Below are 16,018 nucleotides of genomic sequence, written 5' to 3' on the forward strand. Positions count from 1 at the left end.
AAAGGGCTTCTGTACACTGTTTAGATGTAGATAGCAATGAGTTCACTGTGACTCTTATGTCCTTATCATAAGGAATATTTTCAAGTTTCAGACCTCCCATTGTGTTTTCAAAGCTAGCATTTCTACTTCTGATGTGTAATACTTTGCATGTACTTACATTAAATCTTATCTCCCACATTCGCTATTTCACTGTCTGTATATTTTATTTCACCCTTAGAATTTCTTCACTGTTCTTTCACTTCTAAAATACTGAAAGAATCTCTTTGGGTCATTTTATGTGTCTGCTGTAGTATTTATGTACAGTATACTTACTTTTAGCCTTCCTAATTGCCTTTATAACAGTTGTTCTATTGTTCTAATATGCTCTATGGTTAGTACTGGAATTATCTGTCTTGTACACTTCATACAGCTGTTTTTCTATTGCAGCTTCTTTTTAATCTCATTTTACCACTACATATATATATTTTTTTATTTTTTACTGCTTTTAAATGCTAAAATGAGCCTGTCCTTCTTTTGTTTAAAATGTTTTAAACATATTACAATGCTGCTCACCTGTTTCTACACCTAAAAGCTTATCCCAGTTTATCTCTTTAAGGCTTGGCCACATCTGCTTAACATTTGCCCTACTAAAGCTAAACTTAACAGTTTTGGTATTTGCCTGTGCACTCTGCCAAAACACTGTGAAATGTATTATATTATGGTCATTAGATCCTAATGGTTCAATCACCCCTACCCTATGAATTTTATCTCGATTATTACAAAATATGAAATCTAGACTGGCTTCCCCTGTCATTTGTGTTTTAACATACTTTATTAAAAACAGAGGCACTGATTAAGTCTAAAAACTCCTGCTGTTGTACCCCACTATTTTTAAGGTTAGCCCAGTAAATATTTGGATAATTAAAGTCTCCCTTGACTATAATATTCCCCTGGAAACTTGTTTTTTAATATTATTTTAAATATACACATTGAAACTGCTTTCTCCATTGACAGGGTTTATAACACTACAATAGTTGGTCTGTATCCCTAATGCTTTCTAGTTGAATCTAGATATTCAGTACAACAAGTACCTATATTTCTGCTTTCAGTAGCCATCCTAACATCCTCTCACTTTAGCCAGTTTGTTTGTGGAAAAGAACTATGACCTTATGTAAACTGTATAACCTGTGAACCATTCCAACAAGCACCAGAGATCACACAGAAGAGGGTAGAAATAATATCATTTTCAGTTAGCAAAGATGCATCCTTCAGGTTGGCAAATTGCAAAGCATCCAAGCCTTATTATTTTACCCACCAAAATCATGTAGAAGAGAGGAGTCTTGGAGTGTTTCATTATACTCGGATTATTTATGTTTGTTATCAAAATATGTAAGAGACAGAATAACATTCAAATAGCACAAGAAAAACAAAACTGCTACTGTCTTTCTGGGTCTGTTCTTGAACTTTTACCTTTTAACTCAGGTGACTTACTTGCTCACCACTCAAGTGTTTTGTAGCTCTATGTGTTTTAAATTATTAGGATGAGGGGTATTAACTGGCTTTTCTGTCAGATTAAATGCAACATTTCTATTGCTCTGGGAAAATGAATATTTTTTAACTGTTTGCAGCTCCTATTAAAAATCACATTTACATGCCTCAGATTATAAGGACCATACAGTGACCAGTCCATTTAATGAATCCAGAACTCTGGATCTGTGCTATCCATGGCACATCTTGGTTCTTGGCCAATATCTGGGAATTCCTTTCCATGGGTTGAGATTTTCTTCTAATCTTTCAGTAAATAACTACCATCAACAGCAACCTAGTGCTGATAAGGGTTTAACTTATTTGACTCCTACTTACTAAGGTTCATCTCAAAGATGGATGAGAAAATCATTGTTGGCTTAGTAAGTATATTTTAACAGTTCTCTCACTATGCGACAGACACAGCAAAACAATATAGAAGACACAAAAGGTATACAGATAATGATATTCAGAAAAGTAAGTTGATGGTTGTATAGTACCTTTAGATAATTTCTACTACATATGATTATCACTGAACTGCTGAAAGTGGAAGACAATACAAAAAATAAGCATTGTGCAAATATAAAAGCTCTTTATCTGGATGGATAGTTTATTCATCAATCATCATCAGTGTTCTTCCAAAGATGTGCTTAAGCATCACCTTTCTGTTTTTAATCTCTATTATGGCTATTCTTTTTAAGTACTGCTTTACAAAATATTTTTGTCATTTGCTTGGTCTTCCTAATGTTTACCATTGTTGCTTTTTAATGTGTCTCACACATTTGTCTTTGTAATTTAGAATGGCCCTTAAAATGTATTTTTGCCTACCATTTGTAAAACATTCATTCATCTTATTATTTCACTAATCCATCGCCTACAAGTTCCTCCATGTCCATATTTCAGACATCTCGACCCTGCAACGACTTCTAGTTCTTTGTTTGTATGTGTATGAACTATGTAATGATATGCCCCACTAGATGGTCTTAAGAAATATGCATTTTTACATTCATATGATTATACTTGAGTTCTTTTATTTATCCAGTCTTAACATCTTTCTGGTTTCTAAAACAAGCAGACAAAAAGTGCCAAAAATATTTTACAATATAATATATATATATACAACAATACTCATCTGCTGCTGTGTTGATTTTCTTCTTCTTTTTTTCCTAACTTGTTTACAATTTCTCAAGACTTATATCTTTTTATACTGATTAATTGTATATATTGTATATCCCATGATAAACTAATCATGAAAAGTATTGATTACCGCATTCCATTTAGTATTACCGCTCTGTCAAAGATTGAGCTTTCCCATTTACAAATTGCTTTAAACAGAAAACGAGTGTTGTAACCAGTCACAGATCCACTTCCTAAACCCAAGCACATTGGTGATTCAGAGGGACTCACGTCATATGACTAACTACAGACTGAAAGCATTTTTAGCACTTGAAAAGAGTCAACTTTTTTTTCCTTGTGATTATGGCATCATAAAAATTAATAAGTATGATTATTGTTGAACCTGACACTTCATTTTAGATGTATTTAGTACCAAAAGGAAGAGAATCGTCTAATCCTCATACTGTGCAAACTGTTGCAGCAAAGCACTTAAATGTTTATTTAACCATCTAAAATTCAGCCACATGGTCTAGTATTTGAATGAAAATTAGGCAAGCAACACAACAACAGACAACAGTTAACCATGTCCATATTCAGAAGGCTATCAAAAACAAATTTAAATACCAGTAGTTGTCATGTTTTATTTATCAAAAGACAAGGCTCCAATTAAAAACTGCGCTCAGCGTGCTCAGCTCCAAGGGTAAGAAGTACGTCATTCTCTCTCTCTGAGGCTAGGGATCTGCACTGGCAATCGGAAGGTTGCCGGTTTGAATCCCATAAATGCCAAAAGGGACTCTGCTCTGTTGGGCCCTTGATAATAACTGTTTATTATATTGATGAATAATTTACAATGAAAAGCAGATGATTGCAAATAGCACACATTCCTCATGAGTGGAAATGCAACTACTTAAGGACCCAAACTGGCCACATGGGTAGCAAGTTTGCATGATTACTGATAACGGGGCAAACTTAGGAACACTGTTGCCCTTGATGAATGAACTAGATGGTAATGCTTTGGCCATAGGCTACTCTTAGTGATTCGTTAATATGGCATTTATGATAAAAGTAAACATTGTGCATACCATGGTGTCTATGTTGTGCAATATTTAAGCTAGCGTGTTTTGGTAAAAGGGCAGGCACCTTTTAGTTTGAAGGACAGTTTTGAACAGCCGAGGTATCTAGAGAAGCACGTAGGAATAGTGACACAGATGTTTTTTGCATTCAGTTTCATATTATACATCTGTACTCTTTTTAAGGCGTATTTTATTTCTTTGTCCAATATTCGCAGAATACACTGTATCTTGAAGCCTGCATAGAAATATGTATTGCATGTGTATTAAGTGGAGTGGATGAGGGTGGGAAATGGGTAGCAAAAATGTATTTTGTTAATGTACCTGCACTGCATGCACCAATCCAAACCTGCAATCATGCCCACACCGGTTAAAATAAACAATAAATAAAATCAATTAATAAATTAAATTATGAAAATATAATGCTGTGACACACCCCACCACAGTTAGGAGAGCCCAAATATTATTTGTAAATTTTCATATTTGCAGGGCTTGCACCCCCCCTTCATGAATTTGAAGAGGTTACATGTAAATGACACAAGGGCAGCAGCATGAAACAGTATGTTAGCCTCTAATTCTTGAGCTATATGTTGTTACATTTAATGATTCTACATACATGAATAATAGGCATATCAGGTTAATTATCGCAAAAAAAAAATTATATAATTTTAAACACTGCATTTTTAATTTCTGTACTAATTCAGTATTTAAAAAAATCACATAAAACAATTTTTATGCTGTTCCCTACTAAACAGAAGTTCAACTGTACTTTATCCTTACAGAATACAGTATATGCAGTTGACAACGCAAGACACACTTGGTATTTCACTGTATTGTTATTAATAGAAATTAATAATTGCAATTATAATATCAAGGGCAATGATCATGAATTGTGAATTTTGTGGAAAACATTGCACCCCTGACTTCATGATATAAACCTGCTGGTATTACTAAATTGCATATGGCTCTGGATGTATCAAATGCATTCTGTATTTTAAAAGCCCAGTTCGTAAGCTTACTTCTCTTGTGACTATACTAAAATGGTATTGATGAAATATTGGCTTCCAATAATAGTAATAACTAGGCTGACCCTCCTTTTAAGGCGACCGACTTTTAAGTTGACCACTTCTTAAGGCAATTCAATATGTAGATCAATTTTATATTTTATACAAACTCATTAATTTTGTTATATTGCATTTGAACAGTATTACTTTAATACTCATAGTTTCTGTTATTTTTGTGATGAAATTTAAACTTTTTTTCTATATTGAGGTCACCCTTTTGAACCCCCTGATATTTACTACGCGGTGAGGCATTTGTACTCCATCAACATTAATTATTTCCAGAGACATAATTTTGTCTATTTTTCCAGTGCATCGCGCACAAAAGCAAGGGAACGATGGGAGCACCAGAACTCTGCTCACATCATGTCACTTCATACCGCAAGCTGCAAGTAGTAAGTCTGTGATAAGCGGAATACCACTAAGCTTTACACTCACGGGACGGAAGGACAATCCCGACCGCTTTTATATAGTAAGAAAGAAGAAGAAGTTATCGCACAGTCTGGAGTAGAAAATCATCTTTCACCTGGAAAAACGAAACTACAAATCCCATCGTGCATTGCAAAATGGACGAGGCGTGTGTGAAACTCCGCGCCTGCGTAGCACTCACGGGACGGAAGGACAACCGACCGCTTTTATATAGAAGGATAATAACAATAATACATTGTGTATATAATACCTTTCCCATGCCTTTGTCTCACATTTCATTTTTATTTTAAAGTGTTTCTTCTTTTTTTTAAATCTTACTTACTTAAAATACACACAAGTTAATAACATACCTTAAGTATCTCTAGGTCTTCCTTAAGCTTTGAGTAAAATCTACAAGGTATATAAATGTTACATTGTGGAACCGTAGACTTCACTAATACACCGATCTTATTGCAACCTTTGGTTCTTTCAGTCAACTGTTTTTCATCAGTCCAAGTAGCATTTTGTTGATGAAATAACCTCTTTTAAATATTAGTATCTGAGGTGCATGCTCTATGATTTGCACATTACACGACGTTTGATTTCAAGTGTTTTCGACACCTGGGGTACCATATTTTTGCACCAAGTTTCTCTTTTTGCTTACCAGTTTTAATCTATTTTACTTCATTATTGTGTGTCTTTGGATAACAACACTTTAATTAAGAAGAACATTTTAAACTGTACAAAATAATCTCATCCACAATTAATAGAAGTAAGCTTAACACTGATAAAGAAATGTTTCCCAGTTTTTCATTCAAATAAATGTGCACTTAATTATCACAATAACCATGAGGAACAGTGCAATTCTCTCTCAAATCCAGAATACTCAGCTAGATTACTGGGCCATTAGATGTCCATGTAGATTTTGAACTCGCTCCCCATGTCTTTGCTTTTCTCCTGAAGTACTGAATACTGAAGTATTCCTCCCACATCAGGAACATGAATCTTAGAGAAACTGGAGGCTTAATAATTAACCTGTTTGTGGAAATGTATACCTTTTCAGGCTACAATAAAGAATTTTACTGATGTTTGCTGATCATTTTCTCAATCAAAGTTTAAGTGCTGGGAGTATAGCTGCATTCATGTTTCTTTAGGTGAGAGGTTAAGTAGCTGTGAGCGATCTTCACAGGACAACCAGAGGGTTCTGACTAATCTGATTTAATGTTTTATTGTTATCATGTACCTATGAATATCTGTATATAATGCTTTTGAATAACATTATATGTTAAGTTTGAACATTGTTTTTGATCAAGATAAATGTTTACATTAAAATGGAAAAAAAGACCATTCTTGTTGTAAAGAACAGCTGGCTTGTTAAGTCAATGTAATGAATGTTTGCAGAATCAGTGTTACTGTTATTAAATAACTGTCTTTTTATCTAGCATGTGACATACATATTATTTTAAAGTTTACAAATATTCTGTTAAATATGTTTGTGTAAAACTGTTGGTTTAAAGATTCTGAATGCAACCTAACATTTACATACAATGCTTTATTAATCACTTATCTTGCTGTTATCCTGGTGTAATGTCATTTTGTGCAAAGTGTGTTGTGTTTTATGAAATTTGTCTTCAGTATGTATTTATGCAATGTATTCTGCAGTTTCACATTTGTTTGAGTAGTTGACTCAATGAAGCAACTGCCTGACTCCTAGAGATGTATTTTAAAGGGTGTTTATGCTGACTGTTAAAACAAATCCAGTACAATATTCTTTTACCTTATTAGATTAAGTTGCTGATTTTCTCACTTCATGCCTAGGCTGCTCAGCACAAGGTTACAGATTTGAAACTAACTGGGCGACTGTGTCAGACCTGACTTGTATCTGTTATGGTGATTTCAGAAGTGGAATTGGTCTTTGCTACAGACCTGTAACCTGTTGCATTTAACACTGGACTGACTGAAACCTTCTGGGACCCTGAAATATTCTTTAAACTTAACAGAATACAATTTTAATTTTTCAATGGGTTGATCACCTTAACTTTGTAGATTTGCGTCTACAGGACTGTGGCATTAACCTGACATAAAGTTCAATATATGATTACTCTTAAGTTTCATGACAATATTATTAATCAGTTTTAACTTACATTTTATTTCTTCCAGGTTCCTCTCCCAGGTTATGTTGAAGCTTATCCTCATTCTCGGTACCAACAGAACACTCCGCCCCGAATTCCACGGCAGTATAGCCAGACAACAGCATTGCACCCTTCTTTGGACCAAGTGCCAACCCCTTCTACTGCGGCCTCACAGCAGAGTCTGACTGAAAATGACACTTCAGAGGCATCCCTTACCAACATCTCTACAGCAGCTCTTGTCAAGGCAATAAGAGAAGAAGTGGCCAAACTAGCCAAGAAACAGACAGATATGTTTGAATTCCAAGTTTAATGACGTTCATTATCAACAGCAATAGCTTTCCAATTTGGAAACTCCTCTGTTTCACAAAGAACAGTGAAAGACCTGTAGTATCCTGATGGTTTGGACTTTTGCGAAAATTGATTCACTTTGGTGGAGAGTTCATTGATTCTTTTATCATTTACTAAAACACGTGACATTAACAGCCAAAAACTTTTTTTTTTCCTAATTTGGGATTGCATATTAGACTTTCAACATTTTTAAAGTAAAGACTATGGAAAATCTGTAAATTGTAAGAATTATCATTATTTTAATTTGATTTTATCTAATGTAACTATTTGTTTCTAAAGTATCATCATCTACATAATACACAGAATAAAACATTAATGTTAATGTTTTAGCAACAAAGGACATCTTTGGGCATATACATCTCACTTTAATTGCTTTAATGCCATGTAATATAGACTTGTAGGTACTGTATAAAATAAATACCACCATGCTCTGGGGCTTTCATATGAACAGTATATACATTGTACCCATTAACTGTATGCAAATAACTGAAAAGGTTTTCTTCTTACAGTAAAAAGTAGATACATTCAATTCAAAATCACCATCATTGATATTTAAAGTTTTATTATGCATTAAAGAAAAAGAAAATGCCAAATATTATAGTTAAAATCTGTGTCATATCAAATTAGAAAATTGCTAAAAAGTAACATTATTTCCATCTTCATAAACAATATCACCAAAACACTCTACTTCAGGGAAAGGTGCACTTAAACGTCTGTGCATTTTGGCTTCCTATTATCACAGGACTGTGTATTGCTGGAAAGAAATCAATCAATGCAATTAAGACATTTCAGTTCATAAATTAAAAAAATATGTGATTACTAAACTCTGGCTCAATGAATTTAATGAGTATTTTAGAAGATTATCCTGGTATCAAAACAGGCTCATAAAATACAAACTGTACTACAGATGTCTTGCAGAAAAATCTTCATAAGCTTCTCTTTTCAAATTTCTCATTTTATGGAAACAATATAATTTCATGGCCCTTTTCTTTTTATAATTTTTTTCAAGATCACATTGCAAATTTGCATTGTGACTTGACTGACTCTGTTTCTTCTTGACATTAACGTTTAAAGTTGCACGTTTTAATGAACTTGCATTTGGTAACCAGTTTGGTTTCTTATCAAAATCCAGTTAAACTGATGTTTGACTTTATATTTTATTATCTTTTTTAAAGTGAATTCATTTTATCCAGTACTTTATTTTTGTACATTTTAGATACTCATGTACAGAGGTTATCCCTGTGCATATTTCTTTTATTCCCTTCAATTTGGAGTATAGTTTAAGGCTAGGTATGAACATTAAGAGCTACCACAGTAGCATATATTAATTTACTATTTTCATTTTAATTCTGTTTACAGAACAGTAAGACTTGCATTCAATTTTTAAGAATATATAGCTTTTTATTTGTTTTCTGTGCAAGCTTGTAAATTGCTTTATTATATCTTTCTAAAAACCTCTATCAAGCTAAGCTGTACTGTAGAAGTGCCAACAGGAGTACATTCTGACAATCAGGATGTTCTAAGAAACAACACAATATGTGGATCCCTTGTATTAGCTGTATACTAGAACAGAATTCAATGAAGACGTCCTGTCCTGTACGATTTAGTACTTGGGGATTACAGATTAGTTACACTGGATTTGTACAATTCACTAAATACAAAGATTAGCATATATTTAAAGAAAAAATGAAAAAGAGATTTATTTTTATTAAGTGCATTGTTAGTGGCTTGGTAATACCCATAGCTTTTGAGATTTAAAAAGAAGCTATAACATGACAAATGTACAGTATAATGGTTATTTAACCATCAATCAGGATAAACCTTCATCGTGCCATCAGCAGACATTTTAGCTGCATAATTTTAAAATGTAGTGTTTGTGGAAGTAGGTGTAAGTATTAAAAGTAAAATTTTTCAAATGATCTACCTTTTTGAAAATTTCCTTACACATATTCTAATAAATGTCTAAAATATTTTACAATAATTGGCATGAAATAAAAAGAATGCTTTAATGCATGCAGTTGTGAAAATCACCGTATAAGGGATTTTGTTTGCAGTTTGTAGGTTATAATATCCAGTACATACTTGATTAAGTAATTGAACTGCCAGGGTTATTAGTCACTTTAATTTGATTTATTTTATTGTAAAATTATTAAGTATATACAGATTGTGAATGCTCCATGTAAGGAAATTTTTTTGAAATGATTACTGTTTATTGCTAAAAATAATGAAATGTACTTTTTATAGAAAATCCTTTATTTTGTAAATAACCCTGTTTTCAAAATTTTAAAACATTCCTCACAATAATAAATTAATAACAAAGAATAAATGCTATTTTCAGCATTTCCCAAATCCATGAACATCACTTGTTAAGCAAATCTGTCTTTCATTTTTAAACAGTGATAATTTACAGCGTGTGTATCCAACGATTTAAATGATGATTAATATAAAAAAATGGCCAGGAGAAAAAATATTTACATGTTACTAAAAACCAGAATTAAATGTAACATAAAATAAATGGAGCAAAATATGGTTTTTGTAGAGCACATAAACACATTTACTAAATGTTTCTTAATATACGCCGTTGTTGATCCATTCACGTCTCATTTGTGTGGACACCTGACCAATATTTTCATTTAAAGGTCATGTGTTTGCTTTTATTGTTGGTGGCCTTTATTCACTGTCCACCCCATAATGACTGTTTCTATACTAAAACACCCTTCAATTTTAAGTTTAAGTGCTCAGATGGGTTGTTTAATAAATAATCAAATACAAAAACAGTGTTAGGACTGCTGTTTCAAAGTAAGGAGACCAGGATTCACGTGCAGTGTCCTCCCTGTGTGGAGTAGGCATGTTCTCCCAGTGTCTTTATTGGTTTCCTCCTGGTGCTCTAATTTCCTCCACCAGTTCCAAGACATGCAGGTTAGGTGAACTGGAGACACTAAATTGACCCTAGTGTGCATATGTGTGTGTGTGTGTTCGCCCTGCGATGGACTTGGACCTGCTGTGCCCAGGGTTTGTTCCTGCCTTGCAGCATATGCTAGCTGGGATAGGCTCCAACACCCCCAAGACCCTGGTCTGGATTGAGTTAGAAAATATGACAAAAAATCTACTTAAAGATAAATTTGAATGTAATATATGGACCCAATAAAAAAAAAAACATTCAACTTCTCATTATTTAATTCTAATTTTTAATGCCCCCTTCTATATAATTTTTGATACATGTAATTCCAATTAACAGCACAAACTTCTAAATTCAATGTGTAACTCTGGATAATTGAACACATTTAATGTTTACTAAATGTTTTTTTCCAATTTTCTTTCTCTTCCTCAAGCACAAGCTAACAAATATAAATTAATTTGAATCATTGTGCTTTCAAGAGGTTTTAATGTTGTGTCGGGCAGGCTGTCAGTGATGTTTAAACAAAAAGCCATTTCATCCACCTTATAGCACTAAATGGGTACTAAATTAATGCATGTTAGTGCATCTTGACAAATTCTAGGATAGAAAGAATAATATACTGGCTTACCTTTCTTGCATTTCTGAAAATGGAGAGATTGTGTAAATCTTTAAAGAAAAAACATAAACTTTAAATGAAGATTACATAAAATCATGTTCCTGTTTAATGATACGGGTGCCTCATACTGTAACACATTCATTGAGAAGTTAAAATACTATGCAGACATTTTACATTTCAATATTTAATTCTCACTTATGATTCCTGGGCTACACACATCAACAGTGCACAAATTCTGTTTAATGCCAGTAAGTATTGGATACACAAGTAATATTTAGATAGCTTGCTTTTGTGAAGGTCGCTCATCATGTACCAATGAACTAACTTACATATCATCACATTATGTTTACATTTTTCCTTTGAAAGGCATTGATATATTCTTGAACAGAATACAATAAATTTAAAAACACACAGCACTTAGTTTTTAATTAGTATACATCTCACCTCAAAGAAACAGCTTAGATTCTGTGAAACTAATGAAGGCAACATGTCTAAGAACTTGTAGGATTATTCTTATGAATCATATTTCCTGCTGCTAACAGCAACATTAGCAAAGTTAAGTTGCTGGATTGTAGGGAATGCTCGTTCTATAAAATGTAAAGATGGTATTGAGATTTATATAGGCTCAATCCACATGAAGTCAACAGAGGTCTCCCAACTAACCATCTTCGATACTTGCTGAACATAATGTCATTGAACCCAATAACTAGTATACAAAATGTTAGATTACATTAGTTTCTGAAACCCAGAGACTTTAAATGGTGGTGTGGTCCTAATTTGCTACAAAATGAGAGCTACTAAAAATGATAATGTTCCATAACTCATAACTTTAGAACTGTTAATGCTAGATGCATGAAGTTTTCAGGTATTGTTATATACAATTAGATGTTTTTAATATCTAAAATAGTTCATCCACTATTGGTTGATCTGCTGGCTTGTTGAACTTTGCATACAAATTTTCTTTCATACATTAGAATACTGTTGGCTCTCTATATCTTCCCACTACACCACATCAGATCTTTTTAAAATCCTTCTTTAGCAGCTAGATTCCTATCTGAAGGTGCTGGCATGTCTGCTGTTACTGTCGGGTGTGGTTGGATGTTGTGGCCAGTGGGGGGCTCCACAGAGCACTAAAGCCTAGACACAACTAGGAGTGACAGTGTCCTCTGTCCATTAAAGGCTTTTTATTTAAAAATAGTGTACATTTTACAGACTTCCTCTTCCAATTTCCCAGCTTAAACAGAAGGTTCCTATACATTCTTTTGCATTCTCCTCCACTCCTCCCAGGTGAGCTTAGTACAACTCCTTGGTAGACCAAGCCAGCCATTTTTATGACCAACCAAAGAATACTTCCTGTGTCAAGAAGGAAGTACTCCCAAGTCAGGCAAAAGCCCTGAAAGTAGGGACAGCCCTAGCAGCTCTTGGTTTCGGCATTCATGGAACCCAGCAGAGCTGCCCCGTGTTACTGCAACTCCTAGCATGCCCAGAAAGCACATGAATGGGCATACTGGCCCAGGAATGCTACATTCCAGTATTTATCCCGACTGGGATGTCAGCCCAACTCTGCCATCCATCATAATACCTTAATGCATATAGTTTTGTTCAAGATACCTACTTCATATTTTGTGTATTTAATAATTAAAACAAGCTCTAATGGTATCATTTTTTATGGTTCTCATACATGGGCAATACATGTTTAAAATATACATGTGAAATGTTTTTTTCTATTTTTAATGCCTCATAAATCCAAAGTTCTTTCAGACACGCACTTGGTTACTAATGAATAACTATAACCTGACTAATAATACCCACCAAAATTTGGAAGATCTGATGTGATGTGGCATCATGGAAAGATATAGAGTATCAGAGATACTCTAAAACATGAAAGAACATTTTTTATAAATTGGCAAATATGTGACTGTGGACCAACTATTTTAGATGTTAAAGACATCTAGTACTAAATAACAATCCTTGAAAATATCATATGTCTATCATTGACGGTTCAAATGTTATACATTATGTAACATTGTCATTTTTTTTAGTCACACTCGTTTATTCAGTAAAATTCAGTAAAATTAGGGCCACACCCCCTTTTTAAGTCTCCATATCTCAGAAAGTAAAGAACATACAAGTTTAAAATTTTGCACAATAGTATTGTATAATATCATTATTTTCACCAATCATGAAGCAAATCGGAGATGGTCAGTTGGAAACATTTTTATTATTATTTTATTAACATGTTTATTTGACATGGATAGACTCTATCCATTTATAAATAAATGCATACATTTCAAAATCAAAACCATTGCCCCAGCAAGATCCATATAAAGTATTTTATCTTTTTATTTCTGGTATTGCAGTGTCATCCTGTGATTTTTTTTGCAGGTGCTGATGGCAGGGCTAGTTGCCTTTGACGTCAAAGAGAAGTAGCTGCAACTTCCTCAAGAGCTCCTTCCCATTATCACAATACTAGAAAATAATACACATCAGGGATCTGCAAAGGTTTACGCAATTAAATTGATTAATGTGACATTTCAATTGAAAAAAATGCATATTTGTAGTTATTTCTGTACATATGAACAGTTCATAAATAAGGCATTTAGTTTAACCATATTGATTAGTTGTGTTGGGTACGGCAAATGACTGCAAGTCTCATTCTAATTCTCAGTGTTATGTTAAAAATTACAGTATAAAATTTACTTCTGCAAGAACTTACATTTTTTCCCACAGACAATATGTTCCTTGTTTAGGTCTTTCAAAAGTACAACAACAGTATGTTCAATGTCTCTTGTCTCTGAAAGGTTTACGTCTAGTAATCAAAAGCTTTGAGAAGGAAGGCTATGTTAAAATGGTTAAAGAAACTGTAAACATCTGTCAATTTCATTTATGAAGGTAATTTCCTTTCAGAAAAAAAATATTTTTAATTTGTAATTAAGAAATGTATTTCCAAATGGCCCAATAAAAGTGTTAATTTGCAATACTCCTAATGTTTTTTTTCTTTTGCACACTTCTTAAGCATTATTTGTGTAACCCCTAATAGTCTAAGCATGCTTATTTTATTAGAGAATCACAAAGCACATATCATTTAAATAGCTCTCAGATATAACTTGTACATATTGAAGATGTGGAAGAAAACTGGGAACACCTGGAGAAACTACATTAACAAAAAGAGGTTGTTAAAACCTCGAATAACTTAACCAGGGTCAGAGTTAAACCCAGGTTTCCAGAACTGGTGGGCTGGGCAGCAGCAAAGGCACTAGCCAGCAGCTAAATAATGAAACCCGCATCCTACTGATCATCCCATTCCAATCTAAACACTATCTCTCCCAGAAGCAATCAAACAAAATTTCTTAATTCTGCACACTGATACTTCCATAGGAGCCTTTTTTCCTAACCTTTACTTGATCTCCTTCTGTCGACCACCTAACCTAATCAAACATCTCATATGCAGCTAGCTTTATGGTGGAATCCACATTCGTAACCAGGCACTTTCCGCTGTAACAGGAGCCGTGGTGTCACTTGAAAATTTGTCACCAACAATACCCTTGTATCTGGTCCCTCTTGTAAATTCAATATTAATCAACAGACCTCTTTCCAGTCTAAAAACCTTATTTGCTGCATTTCTTATAGGAAGTGTCCAGCAATCTACAGTGGTGAAACAGGGAGATGGCTAGCAGACTGTTTCAAGGAGTACAGTCAAGCTATTAAGATCAAATACCATGCAAAGCCTATTGTAGAACACTTCATTCGCTTTTATTTTACTGACTTATGCCAATGCTAGTGCACTGTATATGATTTATCAGACTACCATTTTGGTTAACAAGATTGCAAACATCACTCCCCATTATGAAACTAACCATGCTAAATTTGAAAGAACTCTCTCAAATTGAGCTCATAGGCAAGAGACTGGATTGGTGCTCTGAGAGGTTCATATGAAATCCCCACGACCATTATCATAACTGCTATAGCTGTTCAAAAAAAGATCACACTACTGCCTCCTTTCATGTGACATGGGAGGTACAGTAGCTAGAAAAGTAAGGCTTTTGTGGGCACACAACTTTTAAACAATGCACTTTGTAGTAGTATGGTGTTACCCATTATAGACACAATGAGAAGTCAAGCAAATTGACACCTTTTATTGGCTAACTGAACAGATTACAGTATAGAAGCTTTCAAGGAGCTCAGGCCCCTTCTTCAGGCAGCTTGATTATTGTAATCTGTTCAGTGCATGTGTGAATATGTGTGTGTGTTTCCCTGTGTCTCTGTGGGTTTCCTACCACAATTCTTTGCAGGCAGGTTAGATGAATTGGGGTTGTTACATTTGCCCCAGTGTGTATTTATGTGTGTTTGCTCTTTGATAGCTTGGTGCCCCATCCAGGGATTGTTCCTACATTTCACCCAGTGGATGCTGGGGCAGGCTGCACCTGTCCCTCAAAGCTCCTCTGGTTAAGTGGGCTGAGAAGATGTATTGTTGGATACAATAACGCTTTTTGAGTATTTATATATTTTGTCAGTTTGGTTTGTGTGCAAACAAACCAAACATTGTAGACTTCCAGTTTTTGTCTGTCGTAGCTTGTGAGAGGGAAATAGTGTGTGACTAAACAAATTGCATAGGTGCAGAATATGTTTATTTAGCTGTCATTAAGGTCTTAAGCATCTGGCAGAGTTCAAGCTATTCTATAGTGCAATTAACAAGTATTTAATGTGGAATCGTCACAGCACCACAATATTCACTCTTTAAGAGTTATTGCCTATCGATGATGATGTTGCTAATTCAAAGAGGCAGCACAATTGTATTTTAGCTTCTGCCCTGTTTGTAGGGTAGTTTGATGGTAACTTGTTCAAGGAGTGATTATGTTATGGTT

At 34.1% G+C, this 16,018-nt stretch overlaps 1 protein-coding gene across 2 annotated transcripts in view; it reads left to right on the forward strand.

Moving 5' to 3' along the window:
• Positions 1-14,137, forward strand: part of LOC120526604 (UPF0606 protein KIAA1549L-like) — a 339,744-nt gene extending 325,607 nt beyond the window's left edge. For both annotated transcript variants that reach the window (XM_039749775.1, XM_039749769.1), the window contains exons 22-23: positions 7,319-7,859; positions 13,539-14,137. In XM_039749775.1, coding sequence (XP_039605709.1) covers positions 7,319-7,600 — 282 coding nt within the window. In that variant the 3' untranslated portion in view covers positions 7,601-7,859; positions 13,539-14,137. The remainder of the gene's footprint in view (positions 1-7,318; positions 7,860-13,538) is intronic.
• The last annotated feature ends 1,881 nt before the right edge of the window (positions 14,138-16,018 follow it).

This window comes from Polypterus senegalus, chromosome 1 (genome assembly GCF_016835505.1).
Source record: "Polypterus senegalus isolate Bchr_013 chromosome 1, ASM1683550v1, whole genome shotgun sequence".
NCBI lineage: Eukaryota > Metazoa > Chordata > Cladistia > Polypteriformes > Polypteridae > Polypterus > Polypterus senegalus.